Here is a 24,437-nt window from a genome sequence, read left to right as displayed (position 1 = left end):
TGAGAGACTGGATTATAGGAAGAGGTAGAGTAGACTAGGACTTTATATCTGAGGAGGTGCATGCGAAACTCTACAGCATTCAACCAGTAACAGATGAGCATTTGAATTACCCTAGTATAGAAGGCTAGGAGCCAAGAGATGGGGGAACGGGAGTAGGATTGAGAGGTACTTTAAGGATGGCATGGATAAGGGCAACTGAAGGGCCTAGTTCCAAGCCATATAACTCTAGATTGCATAGTGAACTGATCAATGCATTTTTGTAGGCCTGTTTCCCTACGTTAGCATGACAATTACTTGACAACACTAATTTCTACAGATTTACCATAGACAGCATTCTGACTGGTTGCATCACCATGTGGTATGGAGACGCCAGTGCACGGGATCACAAAAAGCTGTAGAATGTAGTAAACTCAGCCAGCTCCATCATGGGCACTAGCATCCTCATCATCGACGACATCCTTCATCCCCTCTGCCATCAGATTTCTGAATGGACAATGAACCCACGGAACACTGTATCAGCTTCCCCCCCCTCTTTTTTGTACAACATATTTATTTAATATATATTTTATATATACCTTATAACTTATATTTTTATTATATTTTGCAATGTACTGCTGTCACAAAGCAACAAATTTCACTACACATGCCAGTGTTCAGTGATATTAAACCTGATTCTGATTCACAGAATGATTTCTGGAGAAACAGCATCACCTTGTGGCATGATTGAGATTTGCAAGCAAGGTTTACATCGGATTTAATATCACTGGCATATGCCATGCAATCTGCAATACACAATAATAAAAAACTATAAATTACAATTATAAAATATATTTAATTAAATTAAATAAGTCGTGCAAAATGAGAACAAAAAAGAAAAAAGTCAGGAAACGTACGAGGAGTGATTGATAAGTTCGTGGCCTAAGGTAGAAGGAGTCAATTTTAGAAAACCTAGCACATTTATTTTTCAACATAGTCTCCTCCTACATTTACACACTTAGCCCAGCGGCCGTGGAGCATACGGATCTTGGACCTTCAGAAAGTGCCCACAGCATGGGTGATTAATAAGTTCGTGGCCTAAGGTAAAAGGACATGTAGTTGTACAGCTCTCGTTACATGCACATGCAGGTCAACTCTGAGTGATTATGCAGAAAGTTTGAGGTTAATAACTCATCAGGGGTGATTGATAAGTTTGTGGCCTAAGGTAGAAGGAGATGAGTTATTAACTTCAAACTTTCTGCACAATCACTCAGAGTTGACCTGCATGTGCATGTAACAAGAGCTGTACAACTCATGTCCTTTTAGCTTAGGCCACAAACTTATCAATCACCCCTACTGTGGACACTTTCTGAAGGTCCAAGATCCGTATGCTCCAGACCGCTGGACTAAGTGTGTAAATGTAGGAGGAGACTATGTTGAAAAATAAATGTGCTAGGTTTTCTAAAATTGACTCCTTCTACCTTAGGCCACAAACTTATCAATCACCCCTTGTATATGATTTATTGGCCATTCAGAAATCTGATTGAAAACTTAGCAGGTTAAGCAGCACTGGTGGGAGCAAGAATTTGTTGACATTTTGCCAGAGCGCTGTAAACCATTATGCCACTGTTCCGCCCTAATGTTGAAGTACTCTCTGCAGATTTAAAAAGCATCTGGATGAATCATCAAGGCACAGTGGTCTAGAGGTCAATGGTAAATGGGATTAATGCAGGAGGGTACTTGATGGTCACCATGAACAGGATGGGCTGAAGGGGCTGTTTGCGCTATTTGACTCTAGAACAAAGCACTCTATCCAGGTGCATCATGACTTGGTAAAGCAATTGCTCCTCCCAGTACCAGAAGAAACTACAGATGTATCAGGAACTTTAAGCCCCTGTATGTACCCTGGCCTTTGGCATGAAGCATTCACCCTTTCTTTCGTCACTGTTCCCTCCTGCCCTCAGGAAGAAAGGCAGAGCAAGGGGGCAGAGTACAGAATAAGGAACCTTGAATAACCCTAACCTAATCACGTGACAATTTACAATTAAGCTAATTGGTATGTCTTTGGACTACGGAAGGAAACTGGAACACCTGGGAAAAATTCATGCATTCCAAAGGACGGACATATAGACACTCCCTACAGACAGTGATGGAATTGAACTCTGATGCTGTAACAGTGCCACACTAATTGCTACGTTACTGTGGTAGCCCATTTTAGTGTAAATGCTCCATTCCCATCATGGTTGCCTACAACCAGTAGCACAGTAGAGTGATGGCCTCAAGCCTTTTTCTTTCCTAGTTTCCCATGAAGCTACTAAACAATCTTCTCCAAGGATCATCATTGTGTTGTGGTGGAGAGGCTTGTGTGTTCCTGAGATCCCAAGAGTAATTCCACCTAAAACTTATCTACTGGCAGGGTCACCCCCGGTGATAACCATATACCATATAACAATTACAGCACGGAAACAGGCCATCTCGGCCCTTCTAGTCCGTGCCAAACTCTTACTCTCACCTAGTCCCACTGACCTGCACTCAGCCCATAACCTTCCATTCCTTTCTTATCCATATAGCTGTCCAATTTAACTTTAAACGACAACATCGAACCTGCCTGAACCACTTCTGCTGGAAGCTCGTTCCACACAGCTACCACTCTCTGAGTAAAGAAGTTCCCCCTCATGTTACCCCTAAACCTTTGCCCTTTAACTCTCAACTCATGTGAGGAGGATGTTATGAGAATGCAGGGTGACTTGGACAGGTGGGGTGAGTGGGCAGATGCATGGCAGATACAGATTAATGTGGATCAATGTGAGGTTATTCACTTTGGTGGCAAGAACAGGAAGGCAGATTACTATCTGAATGGTGTCAAGTTAGGAAAAGGGGAAGTACAACAAGATCTAGGTGTCCTTGTTCATCAGTCACTGAAAGTAAGCATGCAGGTACAGCAGGGAGTGAAGAAAGCTAATGGCATGTTGGCCTTCATAACAAGGAGAGTTGAGTATAGGAGCAAAGAGGTCCTTCTGCAGTTGTACAGGGCCCTGGTGAGACCACATCTGGAGTATTGTGTACAGTTTTGGTCTCCAAATTTGAGGAAGGACATTCTAGTTATTGAGGGAGTGCAGCGTAGGTTCACGAGGTTAATTCCCGGGATGGCGGGACTGTCATATGTTGAAAGATTGGAGCAACTGGGCTTGTATACACTGGAATTTAGAAGGATGAGAGGGGGTCTGATTGAAACATATAAGATTATTAAGAGATTGGACACGCTAGAGGCAGGAAACATGTTCCCGATGTTGGGGTGTCCAGAACTAGAGACCACAGTTTAAGAATAAGGGGTAGACCATTTAGTTGAGGAAAAACTTTTTCACACAGAGGGTTGTGGTTCTGTGGAATGCTCTGCCTCAGAAGGCAGTGGAGGCCAATTCTCTGGATTCTTTCAAGAAAGAGTTAGATAGAGCTTTTAAAGATAGCGGATTCAAGGGATATGGGGAGAAGGCAGTACCGGGGTACTGATTTTGGATGATCAAGCCATGATCACAGTGAATGGTGGTGCTGGCTCGAGGGGCTGAATGGCCTACTCCTCCACCTATTGTCTATTGTTTGAATCTCCCCCACTCTCAATGGAAAAAGCCTATCCACGTCAACTCTATCTAACCCCCTCATAATTTTAAATACCTCTATCAAGTCCACCCTCAACCTTCTACGTTCCAAAAAATAAAGACCCAACTTGTTCAACCTTTCTCTGTAACTTAGGTGATGAAACCCAGGTAACATTCTAGTAAATCTTCTCTGTACTCTCTCTATTTTGTTGACATCTTTCCTATAATTTGGTGACCAAAACTGTACACAATTCTCCAAATTAGGCCTCACCAATGCCTTGTACAATTTCAATATTACATCCCACTTCTATACTCAATGCTCTGATTTATAAAGGCCAGCATAACAAAAGATTTCTTCACCACCCTATCCACATGAGATTCCAACTTCAAGGAACTATGCACCATTATTCCTAGATCCCTCTGTTCTATTGCATTCTTCAATGTCCTACCATTTACCATGTAAGTCCTATTTTGATTAGCCCTACCAAAATGTAGCACCTCACATTTATCAGCATTAAAGTCCATCTGCCATCTTCCAGCCCACTCTTCTAACTGGCCTAAATCTCTCTGCAAGCTTTGAAAACCTACTTCATTACCCACAACTCCACCTATCTTAGTATCATCTGCATACTTACTCACCCAATTTACCACCCCATCATCCAAATCATTAATGTATATGACGAACAACATTGGACCCAGTACAGATCCCGGAGGCACACCACTAGTCACCGGCCTCCAATCTGACAAACAGTTATCCACCACTACTCTCTGGCGTCTCCCATCCAGCCACTGCTGAATCCATTTTACTACTTCAATATTAATACCTAATGATTGAACCTTCCTAACCAACCTTCCCTGTGGAACCTTGTCAAAGGCCTTACTGAAGTTCATATAGATGACATCCACCGCTTTACCCTTGTCAACTTTCCCAGTAACCTCTTCAAAAAATTCAATAAGATTTGTCAAACATGACCTTCCACGCACAAATCCATGTTGACTGTTCCTAATCAGACCCTGTCTATCCAGATAATTATATATACCATCTCTAAGAATACTTGCCATCAATTTACTCACCACTGATGTCAAACTCACAGGCTGATAATTGCTGGGCTTACTCTTAGAACCCTTTTTAAACAATGGAACAACTTGAGCAATACGCCAATCCTCCGGCACCATCCCCGTTTCTAATGAATATCCTGTCAGGACCCAGAGACTTATCCACTTTTATATTCCTTAAAAGCTCCGGTACTTCCTCTTCTTGTGATTTGGAAAGCTCAAGAGGAGGTTCTAGACAAAAAGCAATCCAACCAGGGCCTTAATGGTGGAGCTGGCAGAAGATGATAACACATCACAACTGCAGTGAAGGCTGAGGAAGACTGCAGCAGTGAAGGGTTGTCTTGGATGCAATGACACTGGACTCTGGCCTGTCAAGAACCATGTGGTGGATGCCCATGCATCAGCTTCCTCTATATTAAATAAAGTTACACACAGGCAGTCTGTATTAAGGGGATCCACCCCTTCGGAGAACATCATACTCGACTCAAGTGATCGCATGGCTACTAAACAATGGCAAAGGCTGCAGTTAATCGGAGCCAGACAGTGCTATGCACGAGGCTCGAGAAAAGGTCTTTCAATAGACTGTGGTTGAATGTCTCATTTTCTGCCGTAAATATGGACGCAGACACAATAAACTCCTTTAATAGAGAGCTTTTTATTGGTCTTAAAGAAAGTAGAGTGAGAGGCAAGTTTCTTGGAAAAGACTCCACAGGCATCTCACCTTCTGTATCACCCCAGCAAACTCCTCAGGCCAAACCTCAATGAATGATAATGGATAAGCAAACAGCACAAATTTGTTCTCCACCCTGTCCACCTCTACAAATTTCTCTTTCAAACAAAATACAGGACTAGGATAAAAAAAAGTCCCTGCCTCACCCAAACATTCAAAACAGAATTTTGGACACATTTCAGCACATCACGAAAACCAACCTCCTCTGTCAACACACTGCCGCCTCGGTAAAGCAGCCAACGTAATCAAAGACTCTTCCAACCCTGGACATTAGCTTTTCTCAAACTCAAAGTAAAGCTTATTTTTATATGAACATGTATTCATAGGTGTAATGAAAAACTTACTCACAGCAGCATCACAGAAGCAACATTCACGAGAAAAATACAAATTAAGTTAAATTATACACTTTTTCTAAGAAAGAACAATTAGGACAATAAAAAAATCTATTTTAGTGCAAAGTGATCGAAGTGGTCAGAGCATTTTGACAGTTGGTTGAAGAACCAAATAGTTGAAGGGAAGTAGCAGTTCTTGAACCTAGTTGTGTGGGACTTCAAGCTCCTGTACCCCCGCCTGATGATAGTGATCTTTGATAATCAATGCCGCCTTCTTGAGAGAATGCCACCTGTAGATATTTGCCTCCCATCAGGCAGAAGTCACTTAAGTTTGAAAATGCGTACCACCAAACTCAAGGTCAGTTTCTATCGCACTGTTGAACAGTCTTGTGGTACAATAAGATGCACTTTTGACCTCACCATCTTCTTTGTTAAGGCCTTGCACCTTACTGTCAGCTTGCACTGCACCTTTACTGTAACACTTTACTCTGCCTTCTGTTATAGTTTTCCATTGTACTACCTCAATGTACTGATGTGATGAAAGGATCTGCATGGATAGCATGCAGAACAGTTCTTCACCGTATCTCAGAACATGTACAGTACAGACCACCAGCAGTCCCAGGCATTTATAGGAACAAATCTGTAGAGAGCGCCGACTGTTGCAAGAGACACAAGGTTGTTATAGTAAGTGATTTTAACTTTCTACATATTGATTGGGACTCTCATACTGTAAAAGGTCTAGATGGGATCGAGTTTGTCAAATGGGTTCAGGAAAATTTCGTTAATCAGTGCACAGAAGTCCCAACGAAAGAGTGTATGATACTTAATCTGCTATTAGGAAATGAGCCAGGGCAAGTGACAGAAGCTTGTCTAGGGGAGCACTTTGCATCTTGAGATCGCAATGCCATTTGTTTCAAAGTAAATATGCAAAAAGATAAGTAGAGATTCTAATATTGCAGGCTGATTCTAAACTGGAGAAAGGCCATTTCTGATGGCATCAGAAATGATCTGGCAAGCGTGGATTGGGACAGACTGTTTTCTGGCAAAGATGTACTTGGTAAGTGCAAGGACTTCAAAAGTGAAATTTTGATAGTAAAGCTTTTGTGTGCATGTCAGAATAAAAAAGTAAGGATAACAGGTTTAGGGAACCTTGGTTTTTAAGAGATATTGAGGCCCTGGTTAAGAAAAAGGAAGGGCATAACTGGTATAGGCAAGCAGAAACAATTGAGGTGCTTATGGAGTATAAGAAATGCAACAGAACACTTAAAAAAGAAATCGGGGGTCTAAAAGAAGGCATGAAATTGCCCTACAGACAAGGTGAAGGAGAATCCCAAGGGATTCTAAATATATGATAAGAGCAAAAGAACTGCAAGGGGCAATATTGGTTCTTTGCAAGATCAGAATGGTAATCCATGTGTGGAACCTAAACAGACAAGGGAGATCTTAAATAAATGTTTTGCATCTGTATTTACTCAGGAGGTGGGCAGTCTATGGAAGTGAAGCAAAACAGCATCAACTTCATAGCCCCTATACAGATTGCAGGGAAAGAGGTGTTTGTTGTGTAAATCAGGGTGAATAAATCCCCAGGGCCTGTTAGGGTGCTCCCTTAGCTCCTATGGGAGGCAAATACAGAAACTGATGGGGCCCTAGCAGAGATATTTAAATCATTCTGAGTGACAGAAGAGTTACAAGACGATTGGAAGATAGCCAATGTTGTTCCATTGTTTAAGAAAGGCTCTAAACATAAACCAGGACCTAAGCCAGTGAGTGTGACATCAAGTTATGGGAAGGTTATTGGAAGGTACCAAAGGGACTAGATTATGCAGGTATCTGGATAGACACCGCTTTGTGCATGGTAGGTCATGTCTTAAAATGTGTTGAGGAAGTTACCAGGAAAGTGAATGAAGGCAAGGCAGCTGATGCTGTATTCATAGACATAAGCAAGGCATTTGACAAGGTCCTGTATGGGAGGTTGGTGAAGAAGTATCAGTCACTCGGCATTCAAGATGAGATAGTAAAATAGATTAGACATTGGTTTGCAGGAGAAGCCAGATAATGGTAGTAGATGGTTGCCCCTCTGACTGGAAGCCCGTAACTATTGGTGTGAAACAGGGATTGGTGCTGGGTCCATTGCTGTTTGTCATCTATATCAATGGTCTGGATGATAATGTGGTTAACCGGATCAGCAAATCTGCAGAAGACACCAAGATTGGGGATGTACTGGACAGTGAGGATCATGACTTGCAGCAGGATCTGGACCAGCTGGAAAAATGGACTGAGAAATCGCAGAAGGAATTTAATGCAGACAAATGAGAAGTTTTGCACATTGGTAGGACCAACTAGAGTAGGTCTTAAATGATGAATGGTAAGGCACTGAGGAGTGCAGTAGAACAAAGGGATCTAGGACTGGGACATAATTCATTGAAAGTGGCATCACAGGTAGATAGGATCATAAAGAAAGCTTTTCGCACATTGGCCTTCATAAATCAAAGTGTCGAGTACAGGAGATAGGATGTTAATGTTGAAGTTGTACAAGACATTGGTGAGGCCTATTTTGGAATATTGTATGCAGTTTTGGGAAAGATGTAAATAAGGTTAAAAGAGTATAAAGGAAATTTACAAGGATATTGCCATGTCTGGAGGACCTAAGTTTTAAGGAAAGATTGAATAGGTTAGGATTTTATTCCTTAGAACATAGAAGATTGAGAGGAGATTTGACATACAAAGTTATAGTTTATACTTTATTGTCGCCAAACAATTGATAATAGAGCGTACAATCATCACAGCGATATTTGATTCTGTGCTTCGCGCTCCCTGGAATACAAATCGATAGGAAATATTAAAAATTTAAATTATAAATCATAAATAGAAAATAGAAAAGGGAAAGTAAGGTAGTGCAAAAAAACCGAGAGGCAGGTCTGGATATTTGTAGGGTACGGCCCAGATCCGGGTCAGGATCTGTTCAGCAGTCTTATTACAGTTGGAAAGAAGCTGTTCCCAAATCTGGCTGTACGAGTCTTCAATCTCCTGAGCCTTCTCCCAGAGGGAAGAGGGACGAAAAGTGTGTTGGCTGGGCGGGTCATGTCCTTGATTAACCTGGCAACACTGCTCCGACAGCATGCAGTGCAAAGTGAGTCCAAGGACGGAAGATTGGTTTGTGTTTTGAGGGCTCTAGATTAGCTAAATGCAAGCAGGCTTTTTCCACTGAGGTTGGGTGGGGCTATAACCAGGGAACATGGGATAAGAGTGAAAGATGAAAACTTAAGGGTAACATGAGGGAAGCTTCTTCACTCAGATGGTCATGAGAGTGTGAAATGAGCTGCCAGCACAAGTGGTGCATACGAGCTTGATTTCAACATTTAAGCGAAGTTTGAATAGGTACATGGATAATAGGGGTATAGAGGGCTATGGTCCCATGGAGGTTGATAAGAGGAGGCAGCTTAAATGGTTTCAGCATAGAATAGATTCACCGAAAGGCCTGTTTCTGTGCTGAACTTTTTAATGACTCTGTGACAATAATAAATAGTTTTGCCAGTTTCATGCATATGGTATTTTTTCCTGACTGCAATCTGTGTAGGAAACATGGAAGTACATCTTGCAGGATAACAGTATTAAAGCAACTACTGAGGAAAGATGATGGGGTCACGACAAAGCAGTGGGTAACATAGTGATGTGGTGTTGTCAGGATATCCACTCAGCATGTTTTAAGACATTGCACTCTATAGTTACACATGGAAGAAATCTGTTCAACAAAGAGCTATACCTACATGGTAATGACTTCCGCTGTGCCGCAGAGAACAAGAGGCAGCTATGAAAGGAGAGACTGAAGAACCAAAAGACCCAATCACTAATCACAGCCACCACTTGCTCTTGCCCAGACTGCACCAGAATATGCTCCAAGTTCAGAGTACATACATGTCATCATGTACAACCCTAAGATTCATTTTCTTGTGGATATTCCTAATGAACTCAATAGAATAACAACCAGAAGAGAATCAATGAAAGACCGCAACAACTTGGGCATTCAACCAGTGTGCAAAAGACAAAAAACTGAGCAAATACAAAAAGAAATAGTAATAATAATACTAAATAAGCGTATCAATATCAAGAACATGAGATGAAGAGTCTTTGAAAGTGAGTCCATAGGTTGTGGGAACATTGTGGGCCGTATCCTCTATGTTTTGTTGGATTTTCCCCCTCTACAGCTATCTGAGGACCTGCCAATACACAATCTCTTAGGAAAACATCATACTCGACTCCAGTGATCACTCCACTACCATCACACAAGAGAAAGAGAGGTAAGACAGATACTCTATTGATCCCAAAGGGAAGTACAGTGCCACAAGCAGTACAAGTAAATAGATATAAAAATTAGAAGAGAAGTAGAAAGAATAACAAAATAAGTTTCACAGTCTAACAGGAAGGGGTCAACACTTTCCCGGCTAGAGGTTGAGTCATTATAGAGCCTAATGGTCGAGGGTAAGAATGACCTCATACAGTGCTCTTTGGAGCAGCCCAGTTGTCTTAGTCTATTACTAAAATTACTCCTCTGTTCAGCCACAGTGGCATTCAGAGGGTGAGAAATCTTGTCCAGAATTGTCAGGATTTTCCATTGGGTCCTTTGTTCTACCACAGCCTCTAGTATGTCCAGTTTGACTCCTGCAACAGAACCAGTCTTTCTAATACCTATGTTGATGCCATTGCCCCAGCACACCACCACATAGAAAACTGTACTAGCGGCAACTGACAGGTAGAACATGTGAAGGAGAGGCCTGCATATTCCAAAGGACCTCAGTCTCCTCAGGTAGTAGAGGTGACTCTGGCCCTTATTGTACACAGCTTCTGTGTTGTTACTCTACTCAAGTCTGTCGTCCAGGTACACCCTCAGGTACTTGTAGGTCCTATAGACATGTACCTGGGATGCACCTGGATGACAACAAGGGCACATGGTGATACAAAGACTCCAACAATTGTTACTGAGATACTGATGGATGCGATTAAGCTGAACATTTCCCTGTGCTTAATTTGCACAAAGCTCAACCTGTAAAATAATTTGCATGAATCTCAACCACTTTTGCCCAACCCCACCCACCCCTTCCCCCCTCCACCCCCGACTCAGGGAGCACTGATACAACTCGTGTCCCATCAAGTGTCATAATGATCTCATCTCTGTTGTTCCCCTGCGCACTTCTGGGCATTAGGCAACATTTACTCCATGGGAACTTTTACAGTCTTCAGAAGAGGCACTGATTAAATTTCACAATCGTTTTCTCAAAATCCGCAACACTCATCTCTTCTCAGAGAAAGAGTGTGGAGATTTAAGTGCACCAATAAAAATTCCAATTGCTTTAAGATTTACAATGTATTTGGTTACTGCCAAGGCACAATAATATCAACTCTATTTACTGCAGGAGGTTAAGTTCACATATGGTGCAGATATTAATTGATTCACAGGAATGTTTCTCAAAAGGTCTGCATGAAGGTTTTGAGCTGAATGAGGAAAATTGATATTGGACTGTACAGCACAGGAACAGGACTTTCGGCCCACAGGAAGTGTTTCAAACCAATTAAATTAGTAATCAAACGGCCAATCTAGCTAATCTCTTCCTCCTACACAATGTCCATTTCCTTCCAGTTCCCTCACATTCGTATACCTATCTAAACATTTCTTAATAGAATAGAGATGGTCAAGGAAAGGAAATAAGGATGTCAGCATCATGAACTTACAACTCAGATTCCTGAAGGATGGATGGATGAAGAGTAACAATTCTCAACAGTCCAGAATCAGGTTTATCATCACTGACTTAGATGATGAGCCCCAATGAAGAGTCTCAGCCTGAAACATCGACTGCTTATTCCTATCCATAGACGCTGCTTGACCTGCTGAATTTCTCCAGCATTTTATGTGTTGATCTGGATTTCTAGTGTCTGCCGAATCTTGTGTTTATGAAGTGAAATTTGTTGTTTTATGACAGCAGTACCATGCAAAGACGAAATTATTGTAAATTACAGAAGTAAATAATGCCAAAAAAAGAAATAACAAGGTAGTGTTCATTATTCCTATTGCGGCCATCATCCATATGAACGTGAAAAAGATCAGTTCTAACCCATGGGACCAGACAGCTGGAAAGAGTCTGTATATTCACACACATTCTTACTGAGTCTTGCTGATAGATAGTCTACTTGTAAAAACTGTCAAGGCTTCCTGCTACTCTACTGGAACAGAGATTTAACATTGATTTAATGCAATTCCGAGAACGCTATTATGAACTAAGCACATACAGTGCATTCCAGTAACTGAGACACATTGGGGCCAGTACATTTTGGCAGAAGTAAGCGCATGCCCCAATTAACCAAAGTTTCACGGAAATAATTAAAAGGTATAAACAAGATAAACTACAATTTAACAAACAGTAGTCTACAATACTATAAAACTGTGTACTAGTTCCTAATAGTTAATGACGGAGGAATTCATCTGCCATGTTCTTTTGATTGATTGTAAATGAACAAAATTAGCACAGACTCTTAGTGCAGATAATGCACTGCCCTCCATTGCTTTAGAAGCCTTAGACTACGTCCACAATAGACAGGGTAAGTCTGTAACCAAAGCTTTTTCTCTTCATTTTGACCCTCTGTCCACACTGAAACTGTGTTTTCCTCCCCAGAAAATGGCACTTTTCTAAAACGCTCTCCAAAGTGTGTAAATCTGAAAACACCGGTTGGGCAGTGTACTGTGTACAGGGTAACTGGAGCTTTTTTAAAAACGCTGTCATGACATGCCAGAACAGATGGTGACGGCAGAGCGGCATTTCATTGTTTTCTTGAACACATATAGCGTTCTTTATAGTGGTCGAGGATGTCGTTGTATTTGGTTTGGCATGATTCCCACTCCCACGTTCTCCACTGCTTTGCTGACTTTGTAGTCATTTGTAACTCACAGAAGCAGCTCGACTTCATCATCTGTCCAAACAAGGAAGTCCAGTCTGTTTCTTCAAGTGATGGTTTTCTTTGTATTCCTCAAAGACATTGTTGAAAACTTTCTTTCGCTGTTGTTGTAGGTACTCTAGTTTTTGACCAATGGAAATAGCACGCTGCTGCCGCAGAAATGGAAATAGTATACCGTTTCCTCTTCGCTTGTTTTCTGTAGATGTGTCCTGCACATGCCCAATAGGAGGAGATTCACCCAAATACCCGTTTTAATGTGGACGGAGGTATTTTCATTAATGCCTGGTGTGGACGCCTATCGTTTTTACGCGAAACCAGCGTTTTCAAAATTATCCAGTCCAGTGTGGACGTAGCCTTAGACGATTGCATCCTACAAATCTTTATTTTCATTATCACATTTAAGACAAATGTCAATATATTCATGATACCTAACTTGGTGAAATAATAAAATCATTTCATTTCCACTCCCGGCTGTTTCTGGCGTCTCCAGGCCTGGATGCCTGAAAACTGCACTGAGCAAAACAGTTCCGAATTGTCTTACTGCCTATTTCTTGCCAACTATCAGTGACAAAAATTACTGATTTTTAAAAATACTCACGCACCTGACGCTATTTAAAAACTGATCACTTTAAGCATGGTTTAGCCACGCAAGTGCACATGACTGAAACTAGAGAAACTGTTTGACAACAGTCTCCTGCCCCATATGAGTCGCATAGTGTCCCAAATAAAATGAAGGGAATCCCAGTTATTTTTTTGATTTAGTGTTTGTTCTTTAAAAGCCGTCCCTTCTTTAAAAAGCTTCTTGATGTATATAAAGGGTAAAAGAGAGTTGAGGTAGATACAGGACCAATACAAAATTATGCTGGACATATTGTAATGAGAGATGCAGAGATGGCAGAGGAACTGAATGCATATTTTGCATCAGTCTTCACAGTGGAAGACGTCTGCAGTATACCGGACATTCAAGAGTGTCAGGGAAGTGAAGTCTATGCAGTGAAAATTACGACTGAAAAGGTGCTCAGGAAGCTTCATGGTCTGAGGGTGGATAAATCTAGATCTGATGGAATGCACCCTCGGGTTCTGAAGGGGGTAGCTGGAGAGATTGCAGAGGCATTAACAATGATTTTTCAGGAATCCATAGATTCTGGCATTGACCCGGATGACTCGAAAATTGCAAGTGTTACTCTGCTATTTAAGAAGGGTGAGAGGCTGCAGAAAGGAAACTATAGACCTGTTAGCCTGACATCAGGGTTGGGAAGTTGTTGGAATTGATTGTTAGGGGTAAGATTACGGAATACCTGGAGGCAGATGACAACATATGCCAAAGAAAGCATGGTTTCCTGAAAGGAAAATCCTGTCTGACAAACCTACTGCAATTCTTTGAGGAAATTACAAGCAGGGTAGATGAAGGAGGTGCAATGGATGTGGTGTGCTTGGATTTTCAGAAGGCCTTTGACAAGCAGATGAGGCTGCTTAGCAAGATAAGAGCCCATGGAATTACAGGGAAGTTACTAGCGTGGGTGGAGCATTAGCTGGTTGGCAGAAAACAGGGAGTGGGAATAAAGGGATCCTGCTCTGGCTGGCTGCCGGTTACCAGTGGAGTTCCACAGGGGTCGGTGTTGGGGCTGCTGCTTTTTACGATGTATGTCAATAAATTGGACTAATTCATGGATTTGTGGCTAAATTTGCTGATGATACAAAGACAGGTGGAGGAGTGGGTAGTGTTGAGGAAACAGAGAGCCTGCAGAGAGACTTAGATAGTTTAGGGGAATGGGCAAAGAAGTGGCAAATGAAATACAATGTTGGAAAGTGTATGGTCATGCAGGTTGGTGGAAGAAATAAACGGACAGACTATTATTTAGGTGGGGAGAGAATTCAAAATGCAGAGATGCAAAGGGACTTGGGAATCCTTGTGCAGGATATCCTAAAGGTTAACCTCCAGGCTGAGTCGGTGGTTAAGAAGGCGAATGCAATGTTGGCATTCATTTCCAGAGGTATAGAATATAAGAGCAGGGATGTGACGTTGAGGCTCTATAAGGCACTCGTGAGACCACACTTGGAGTATTGTGTGCAGTTTTGGGCTCTTTATTTTAGAAAGGATATACTGACATTGGAGGGGGCTCAGAGAAGATTCATGATAATGATTTCAGGAATGAAAGGGTTACCGGCAGCTCTTGGGTTGTATTCCCTGGAATTCAGAAATGGGGAGGGGGGGAATCTCATAAAAACATTCCGAATGTTAAAAGGCCATAACAAATTCGATATAGTAAAGTTATTTCCCATGGTAGGGGATTCTAGGACAGGAAGGCACGACTTCAGGATAGAAGGGTGTCCATCTAGAACAGAGATGTGGAGAAATTACTTTAGTTAGAGGGTGGTAAATCTGTGGAATTTGTTGCCACAAGCGGCTGTGGAGGCCATGTCACTGGGTGCATTTAAGGCAGAGATAGATAGGTTCTTGATTAGCCAGGGCATCAAAGGGGAGAAGGCAGGGGAGTGGGGATGACTGGAAGAATTGGATCCGCCCATGATTGAAGTGTTTGAGTCTCAATCCAGAGACTTAATGCAGTCATCTTGGACTTTGCTCCTGTGCAATGGAAAAGAGACTGCTGTACTGTTAATATCACGGAGATACAGCATGGAAACAAAGCTTTCAGCCCACCAAATCCACACTGGCCATCAGCCAGCCACATACACCTACTATATTCTCCCTACGCTCTCATCCATATCACACTTCAAAGTAAATTTACTATCCAAGTACATATACGTCACCATATATAACCCCGAGATTCATTTACTTGCAGGCATACTCAATAAATCCAATATCCATAGTAGAATCAAAGACCGCACCAAATGGGCAGACAACCAGCGTGCAAAAGACAACACACTGTGCAAATACTAAAGGAAATAATATTAATAAGTAATAAATATTGAGAACGTGAAACATAGAGTCCTTGAAAGTGAGTCCATAGATTGTGGGAACTGTTCAGTGATGGAACAAGTGAAACTGCGTGAAGTTATTCCCTCTGGTTCAAGAGCCTGATGGTTGAGGGGTAATAAATGTTCCTGCACTTGGTGGTGAGTCATGAGGCTCTTATACCTTTTTCCTGATGGCAGCAGTGAGAAGAGAGGGTGGGATCCCTGACGATGGATGCTGCTTTCCTGCAGCAACATCTGTGTAGATGTGCTCAATTATGGGGAGGACATTACCCATGATGAACTGGGCCATATCCACGACTTATTTTTAGGATTTTCCATTCAAGGACATTGGTGTTTCCATACCAGGCTGTGTTGCAGCCAGTCAATATACTCTCCACTACACATCTGTAGAAGTTGGTTAAAGTTTTAGATATCATGGGGAATCTTCGCAAACTTCTAAGCAAGTAAGATACTGCCGTGCCTTTTTCGTAATTGCACTTACGTGCTGGGCCCAGGACAGGTCCTCTGAAATAACACCCAGGAATTTAAAGCTGTTGACTCTCTCTATCTCCGATGAGGAATGTCTCATGGACCTCTAGTTTTCAACTCCTAAAGTCAATAATCAACTCCTTGGTCTTGCTGATATCGAGTGAGATGTTGTTGCTGTTGCACCACCCAGCCAGATTTTCAATCTCCCTCCTATATGCTGATTTGTCATCACCTTCAATATGGCCAATGACAGCGAGGTTATCAGCAAACTTCAAAATGGGATGGGAGCTGTGCTTAGCCACACAGTCATAAGTGTAAAGCAAGTAGAGCAGGGGGCTAAGCACACAGCCTTGTGATGCACCTGTGCTGATGGAGATTGTGGAGATATTGTTGTCAATCTAAACTAACTGGGATCTGCAAGTGAGGAAAGAAGATTCAATTGTAGAAGGAGGTATTGAGGCCAAGTTCTTGAAGCTTATCAATTAGTTTTGAGGGGATGACAGTATTCAATGCCGAGTTGTAGCTGATAAAGAGCATCCTGACATATGCATCTTGGTTGTGCAGATGTGACAGGGTTGAGCGAAGAACCATTGAAGTGGCATCTGCTGTGTCTGTAGGCATATTGGAATGGATGCGAGTTGCTTCTCAGGCAGGAGTTGATATGTTTCATCAACCTTTCAAAAAACTTCATCACTGTGCATGTAAGTGCCACTGGACGATAGTCACTGAGGCAGGTCAAAGACCCTCTCCATCTGAGACATACCTTCTTCTCATTATCATAGCCAGGAAGGAGGTACAGGAGACTGAAAACACACTTTATCAATTCAAAAACATCTTCTTCTCCTTCATCATCAGTTTTATGAATGGTCTACAAACCTATGAACTCTTTGTGCTTTGCACTATTTTGTTATTTGTAATTTTGTCTTTGCACTGTATTGTTGCCACAAAGCAACACATTTCATGCCATGTAAAACAGTGACTTTAAAAAAAACTGATTCAACACCTCCCAGATTCCACACACTAAGGGTAACTTACAGTGACCAACTGATCTACTAATCCATGTCTTTGGGATTTGGGACCCACCCAGTCATGAGAGTATGTGCTAACTCCGCAGAGACAGAACTCAGAGTCACAGATTGCCCCCTCCGTGATTCCCTTGTCCATTTGTCCCTCTCCACTAATCTCCCTCCTAGCACTTATCCCTGCAAGTGGAAAATAGTGCTACACTTGCCTATTCATCCCCTTCCTCACTTCCATGTAGGGCCCCAAACGGTTCTTCCAGGTGAGGCAACACTAGACTGTCAGGATTGTCTATTGTACTCGGTACTCTTGGTGTGGCCTCCACTACATTGGTAAGACCGGACATATAGTTGCAAGTAAAGTTTGTAAACCCTTTGCAATTACCTATTTTCTGCACTACTCATAAAATATGGCCTGATCTTCATCTAAGTCGCAATAAAACAAACACTGCTTGTCTAAACTAATAACAAACAATCATACTTTTCATGTCATTATTGAACACATTGTTTAGTCATTCACAGTCCAGGATGGAAAAATTATGTGAACCCTTGTATTTAATAAATGGTAGAACCTACTTCAGCGACATTAACGTCCAAATATTTCCTGTAGCTGCTGATTAGACTTGCACAATGGCGAGAAGGAATTTTAGACCATTCCTCCATACAAAACTCGTTTCAGTTCATCAATATTTCTGGGATACCTTGCGTGAACAACCCTCTTCAGGTCATGCCACAGAATCTCAATTGAGTTAAGGTCTGGACTCTGACTTGGCCATTCCAAAATATGAACTGTCTTCTTTTTAAACCATTCTGTTGTTGATTATTGTCTTGCTGCATCATCCAACTTCTATTAAGCTTCCTATGACGGACCACAACCCCGACATTTTCCTGTAAAATGTCCTGATACAATTTTGAATTCATTGTTCCCTCAATGACTGCAAGCTGTCCAGGCCCTGAAACAGCAAAGCAGCCCCAAACCATGATGCTTCATCCATCATGCTTCACAGTTAGGATGAGGTTTTTGTGCTGGTGTGCAGTGCCATTTTTCTTCCAAACATAGCAGTGTGCATTTCTGCCAGAAAGTTCTACTTTTGTTTCATCACTCCGCAGAACGTGGTCTCAGAAGCACTGTGGAACATCCAGGTGGTTTTTCGCAAAGTTGAGATATGCAGCAATGTTTTTTTTGGAGAGCGATAGTTTCCTCCGTGGTGTCCTTCTATGAACACCATTCTTTTTCAGTGTTCTTATAATGGACACATGAACAGAGACTTTAGCAAGTTCTAGAGATTTCTGCAGGTATTTTCCTGTTCCCCTTGGGTTTTTTCTCACCTCGTTCAGCATTGCACGTTGTGCTCTTGGTGTGATCTTTGCAGGATGCCCACTCCTAGGGAGAGGAGCAACAGTACTGAATTTCCTCCACTTACAATTTCTCTTACTGTGGACTGATGAACACTCAGGTCTTTAGAAGTGCTTTTGTAGCCTTTTCCAGCTTCGTGTATTTCTACAATTTTTCTAAGGTTCTCTGAAAGTTGTTTTGATTGAGACATGGTACACATATACAGATCTTTCCTGATAAGAGCAGGCTCTGTCAGTAACCTGACTTTGTGTGTCTTTTTTTAAATAGGGTAGGGCACCTCTACAACCCACAGCTCCAATCTCATCTCATTGATTGGAACACCTGACTCCAAATAGCTTTTGAAGGAGGTATTACACAGAAACATAGAAAATCTACAGCACAATACAAGCCCTTCGGTCCACAATGCTGTGCCGAACATGTATTTACTTTAGAAATTACCTAGGGTTACCCATAGCCCTCTATTTTTCTGAGCTCCATGTACCTATCCAGGAGCCTCTTAAAAGACCCTATTGTATCCGCCTCCACCCCAGTCACTGGCAGCCCATTCCACGCACTCACCATTCTGCGTAAAAAAGAACTTGCTCCTGACATCCCCTCTGTTCCAAGCACCTTAAAACTGTGCCCTCTCGTGACAGCCATTTCAGCCCTGGGAAAAAGCCTCTGACTATCCACACAATCAATGCCTTTCATCACCTTATACACCTCTATCAGATCACCTCTTATCCTCCATCACTCTAAGGAGAAAAGGCCAAGTTCACTCAACCTACTCTCGTAAAGCCTGCTCCCCAATCCAGGCAACATCCTTGTAAATCTCCTCTGCACCCTTTCTAGTTTCCACATCTCTCCTGTGGCGAGATGACCAGAACTGAGCACAGTACTCTAAGTGGGGTCTGACAGGGTCCTATACAGCTATTACCTCTCAGCTCTTAAACTCAGTCCCTTGGCTGATGAAGGCCAATGCACCGTATGCCTTCTGAACCACACAGTCAACCCACGTAGCAGCTTTGCGTGTCCCCCCAAGATCCCTCTGATCCTCCACACTGCCAAAAGTCTTACCATTAATATTATATTCTCCATCAACTTACCAACCACTGGAGTAAGACTCACTGGCCTATAATTTCCTGGGCTACCTCTACTCCCTTTCTTGAATAATGGAACAACATCTGCAACCCTCCAATCCTTTGGAACCTCTCCCGTCCCCAATGACAATGCAAAGATCATTGCCAGAGGCTCAGCAATCTCCCTTACCTCTCACGGTAGCCTGGGGTATATTTCGTCCGGTCCTGGTGACTTATCCAACTTGATGCTTTCCAAAAGTTCCAGCACATCCTCTTCATTAAGCTTTTCTTTTCTTCTTGACTAGATTTTCAACAGCCTTTGTACACCATGGTTCCTGTACCCTACTATCCTTTCCTTGTCTCACTGGAACGTACCTATGCAGAACATCACACAAATATCCCCTGAACATTTGCCACATTTCTGCCGTACATTTCCCTGAGAATTTGCATCCAAGTTCCTGCCTGATAGCTTCATATTTCCCCTTACTCCAAATAAACACTTTCCTAACTTCTCTGTTCCTATCCCTCTCTAATGTTATGGTAAAGCTGATAGAATTGTGATCTCTATTTCCAAAATGCTCTCCCACTGAGAGATCTGACACCTGACCAAGTTCATTTCCCAATACCAGATCAAGTATAGCCTCTCCCCTTGTAGGCTTATCTACATATTGTGTCAGGAAACCTTCCTGCACACACCTAACAAACTCCACGCCATCTAGACCCCTTGTTCTAGGGCGATGCCAATCAATATTGGGGAAATTAAAATCTCCCACCATGACAACCCTGTTATTATTGCATCTTTCCAGAATCTGTCTCCCTATCTGCTCCTCGATGTCCCTATTACCCCGAGAGGTTCACATACCTTTTATTGAACCTAGACTGTGATTGTTTAATGGTGTACTCAGTATTGATGAGAAGTACAACTGCTTTTGTGTTATTAGTTTAGACAAATTTCTGTTTGTCTATTATTGTGACTTAGCTGATGATCAGAAGACATTTTATGAGTAGGCAGAAAACCATGTTAATGCAAAGGGTGCATAAACTTTTTTTTGCAACTGTAGATCAGGGAACCGCACTGTCAAGCACCTTTGCTCCATCCACAAAAAACAAGATTTCCTGGTGGCTAACTATGTTAATTCCAATCCCCGTTCCTCCACTGCCACAATGGGGCCAAACTCAGGTTGAAAGACATAACACCTCATATTCTGTCTGGGTGGAACAAACTGATGGCATGAATATCCATTTCTCCAGATTCCAGTAGTTTCCCTCTTCCTCTACCTTCCATCCCCCAGTCTGGCACCCCTCCCTCTTACTTCTATTTTCTTCACCTACCCATCACCTCCCCCAGTGCCCCTCCTCCTTCTCTTTCTCCAAAGGTCTACCCTCCTATCAGAGATGAGGTGCCTTTGGCTTATAACACAACCGGGAAGGAATAGGATTAACATAGAAGACATTACAGCGTTCCATTTTCAAACCTAGGAATGCTGAGAACAGGCAGTTTCAAAGGAAAATGATGGAATTTTAGACCAAAAACTGTCCACTACATACAGTGGGTTGAATTTGGCCATGGATGGTGCCAAGCCCTTCTATAAAAGGAGGAGGGTCGGGCATTGGGCTAGCAACCGCATCTCAAACACCCAGAACTACAGAAACACCAATAGAAGCTGCAAAGACCCCAATCCTGGGCGAGGAAGAATCTTTGAAGGTGGGTTACACCTGGGTACAACTTCAAAGGCTGGTCCTGGACAAAGGACTTAAGAAGAAGTAGCAGTGGATTGGGGGGGGGGGGGAGTGGGTGAGAAAAGAATGAACAGAGCAGGGGTTCTCAATCTGGGTTCACAGTCTCCTTGCTTAATGGTGATGGTCCATGGCATAATAAAGGTTGGGAACCCCTGGAATAGAAGGACCACTAAAATTGATCAAAGAGCTTGTGTAATACACGTCTAGTTGATTACAAAAAATAAATTTCAGGCCTTTTTCTATCTCTTAACTTGTACTAGTGTCTTATGTTTATCTTGTTATGTACGATTTACATTAATTTAAGTCCATGTTAACAGTTTGTATTGTTTGTAGTGACAGTGCTGCTGCTGCAGAAAAGCTAATTTTCATGGCACCTATACCCAGTGTATGTCCACCTATTACAATAAATGAACTATACAAGGACAAGATGATTCAGCGCAGCTTCTTTAGAAGTGGGGGCTCTGGACTATTGCATAACATTGACAGGGTGATATTCCCAGCAGTTCCGTGACACAGCAGCCCTCATTTGAAAGCTGAGCAGAAAGATCCTTTGCATCTCTACTCCTCCCACTATCCTAGATTCCCAGCCAACATTCCACGGAAGTCCTACATACACCCTTTAATGTTCAGCTTCCACGAGTCAGTGTCTCACAAAAGTTTGCTCTTCAAAAACTCACATGTATGTAAACACTCTGTGATAGTGGTCGCATCTATGAAGTAGCCAGCACACAGATAACAGACGATGTGTTCGTTCAGGTCTTTAATCTTCACTTTTACTTCTTCCTGCCAACGATAAAGCACAAGCCCACTAGTCACGCAATTGATCGTATCAGAGGCCAGTGTCAATACCTTCTCACGATGATACTTAATTGTTAATAACTTTCCTTTTGAAAAAGTTACAAACAGGAAAAAATTATTGCCAGGGACCTATGCAGCACAAGGGTCAATAGGCAGGAAGCAAAGATTTAAAATTTGATTATAAAGATGGATAGATGAGATTTTGAAAAAAGCAGTGAGGTTACATTCTGAAATAACTGCCTAAATAGGACAGTTTGGGCATGGGTGCTAATTCCATTGCACTTTCCAAAAGATAACAGGAAAATGTGCAGGTCTTTGCAAAAATGAGCAAAAGTACAGCTAATTGGTCAGCATGCTTTATAGAACACTGTACCATAGAAAGCATCGTATCACAGATTGGTAAGGCAACTGCTCTGCCCAAGACCATAAGCAACTGCAGAGAGCTGTGGACATTGCCCAGTCCATGAAAACCAGACTGTCCTCCGTTCCTGGTCATTAACCTGTCCCCACCTCTCCCTTGCATGGAGCCAAGCAATCAAAGTTCAATTCCTACCACTGCCTATAAGGAGTTTGTACAGTACTGTCCAAACATCTTAGATATACATCTCTGGGGTGACTAAGACTTTGCACAGTACTGTAATAATTTTATATAGAGCACTATACTGCTGTCGCAAAAAAAAAGCAAATTTCATGACATATTTGAGTGATGACAAACCTGATTCTAATATGGATCTTTATTGTGGACTGAGAATGGGAAGGGGGCAGGGAGAGGGGAATCATGGTTGGGAAAGGAGGAAGGGAGAGGGGAGGGAGCGGTAAGCACCAGGGAGACATTCTGTAATGATCAATAAACTAATTGTTTGGAAGCAAATGACCTTGCCTGGTGTCATAGAGCTGGGTGTGTATGCACCCGCACCACCCCCTGCCACCCGTCCCTCTCTCCACCGTTGCCACACCCAATATCCTTTGCTCATGCCAGATTTGCAAACTCACTCTCTGCTCCACATTCACAAATACAATACAGTTCAAAAGGCTTAGGCACCATATATATATAATACAGTTCAAAAGTCTTAGGCACCCCATATATATATAATACAGTTCAAAAGTCTTAGGCACCCCATATTTTTTTTTAATATATATATATACATACACACACACCTCCCTAAGACTTCTGCATAGTACTGTACATTCTCTCCGTGACACCATGGGTTTCCTCCGGGTGCTCCAGTTTCCCCCATATTCCAAATTCTTAGCAGGTCAGGTTAGTAAGTTGGTGCTGGAAGTGTGGTGACACATGTAGGCTGCACCGGGTTCATCAGACAAAAGATAGCAAAGCTTGCAGACATGTACCACCAGGCTCAAGGACAGTGTCTACCCCCTCTATTATGGCTACTGAACAATCTCCTAGTACACTTGACCTCACAATCTATCTCATCACTGCCTTGCACCCTATAGACTGCCTGTACTCTCCCTATAACATTTTATCCATACTTTATCTGTTGTTTTCCCTTGTACCACCTCAATGCACCAATGTGATGAAATAATCTATATAGACAGTAAGCAAAGTTTTCTCCTGCACCTCAGTCCATGTGACAATAATAAACCAATCACTAGTTTTGGGAACAGCTTCTTTCCAACTGTGATAAGACTGCTGAACGGATCCTGACCCGGATCTGGTCCATACCCTCCAAATATCCAGACCTGCCTCTTGGTTTTTTTGCACTACCTTACTTTCCATTTTCTATTTATGATTTATAATTTAAATTTTTAATATTTACTATCGATTTGTACTCCAGGGAGCAGGAAGCGCAGAATCAAATATCGCTGTGATGATTGCACATTCTAGTATCAATTGTTTGGTGACAATAAAGTATAAAGTTCTACTCCGGCTCTTAATTTTCTTTGTTGTCTTATAATAAACACCAATGTAAATATAAAACTATAATTCGCTGCATCTGCACGTTGATCTTCATTGTCTTGTTTACATGCATTATCTAGATCCTTTTATATATCTATAGTACCCTAACTGTTTGAATCAATATACTCCACTTTCCAACAGATGTACACTCACTGACCACTTTATTAAGTACAGGAGTGGAACCCACTGTGGTTTTCTGCTGCTGTAGCCCATCTACTTCACAGTTCGATGTGTTATGCATTTAGAGATGCTCTTCTGCACACCACTGTTGTAATGCCTGGCTATTTGAGTTAGTCACCTTTCTCTCAGCTTGAAACAATCTGGCCATTCTCCTCTGTCCTTTCTTGTTAACAAGACATTTTCACCCATAGAACTACCACTAACTCAAAGTTTTATGCACCATTCATTGTAAACTCTAAAGTAAGGACTCCAATCTTTCCAGGTTGGGTACCCCTGCTCTACAGGATATTGTGCATGAAAACCGCAGCAGGCCGGTAGCTTCTG

The 24,437-nt window shown here is 42.1% G+C and overlaps 1 protein-coding gene across 2 annotated transcripts in view; it reads right to left on the bottom strand.

The window, feature by feature from the left end:
- pcgf1 (polycomb group ring finger 1) overlaps positions 1-24,437 on the bottom strand; it is a 58,159-nt gene that overhangs the window by 30,611 nt on the left and 3,111 nt on the right. For both annotated transcript variants that reach the window (XM_072256762.1, XM_072256761.1), the window contains exon 2: positions 21,895-22,000. In XM_072256762.1, coding sequence (XP_072112863.1) covers positions 21,895-22,000 — 106 coding nt within the window. The remainder of the gene's footprint in view (positions 1-21,894; positions 22,001-24,437) is intronic.

Source organism: Mobula birostris, chromosome 4 (genome assembly GCF_030028105.1).
Source record: "Mobula birostris isolate sMobBir1 chromosome 4, sMobBir1.hap1, whole genome shotgun sequence".
Lineage (NCBI taxonomy): Eukaryota > Metazoa > Chordata > Chondrichthyes > Myliobatiformes > Myliobatidae > Mobula > Mobula birostris.
Note: the sequence above shows the minus strand (reverse complement) of the source record. Positions and strands in the feature narration are given on the sequence as shown.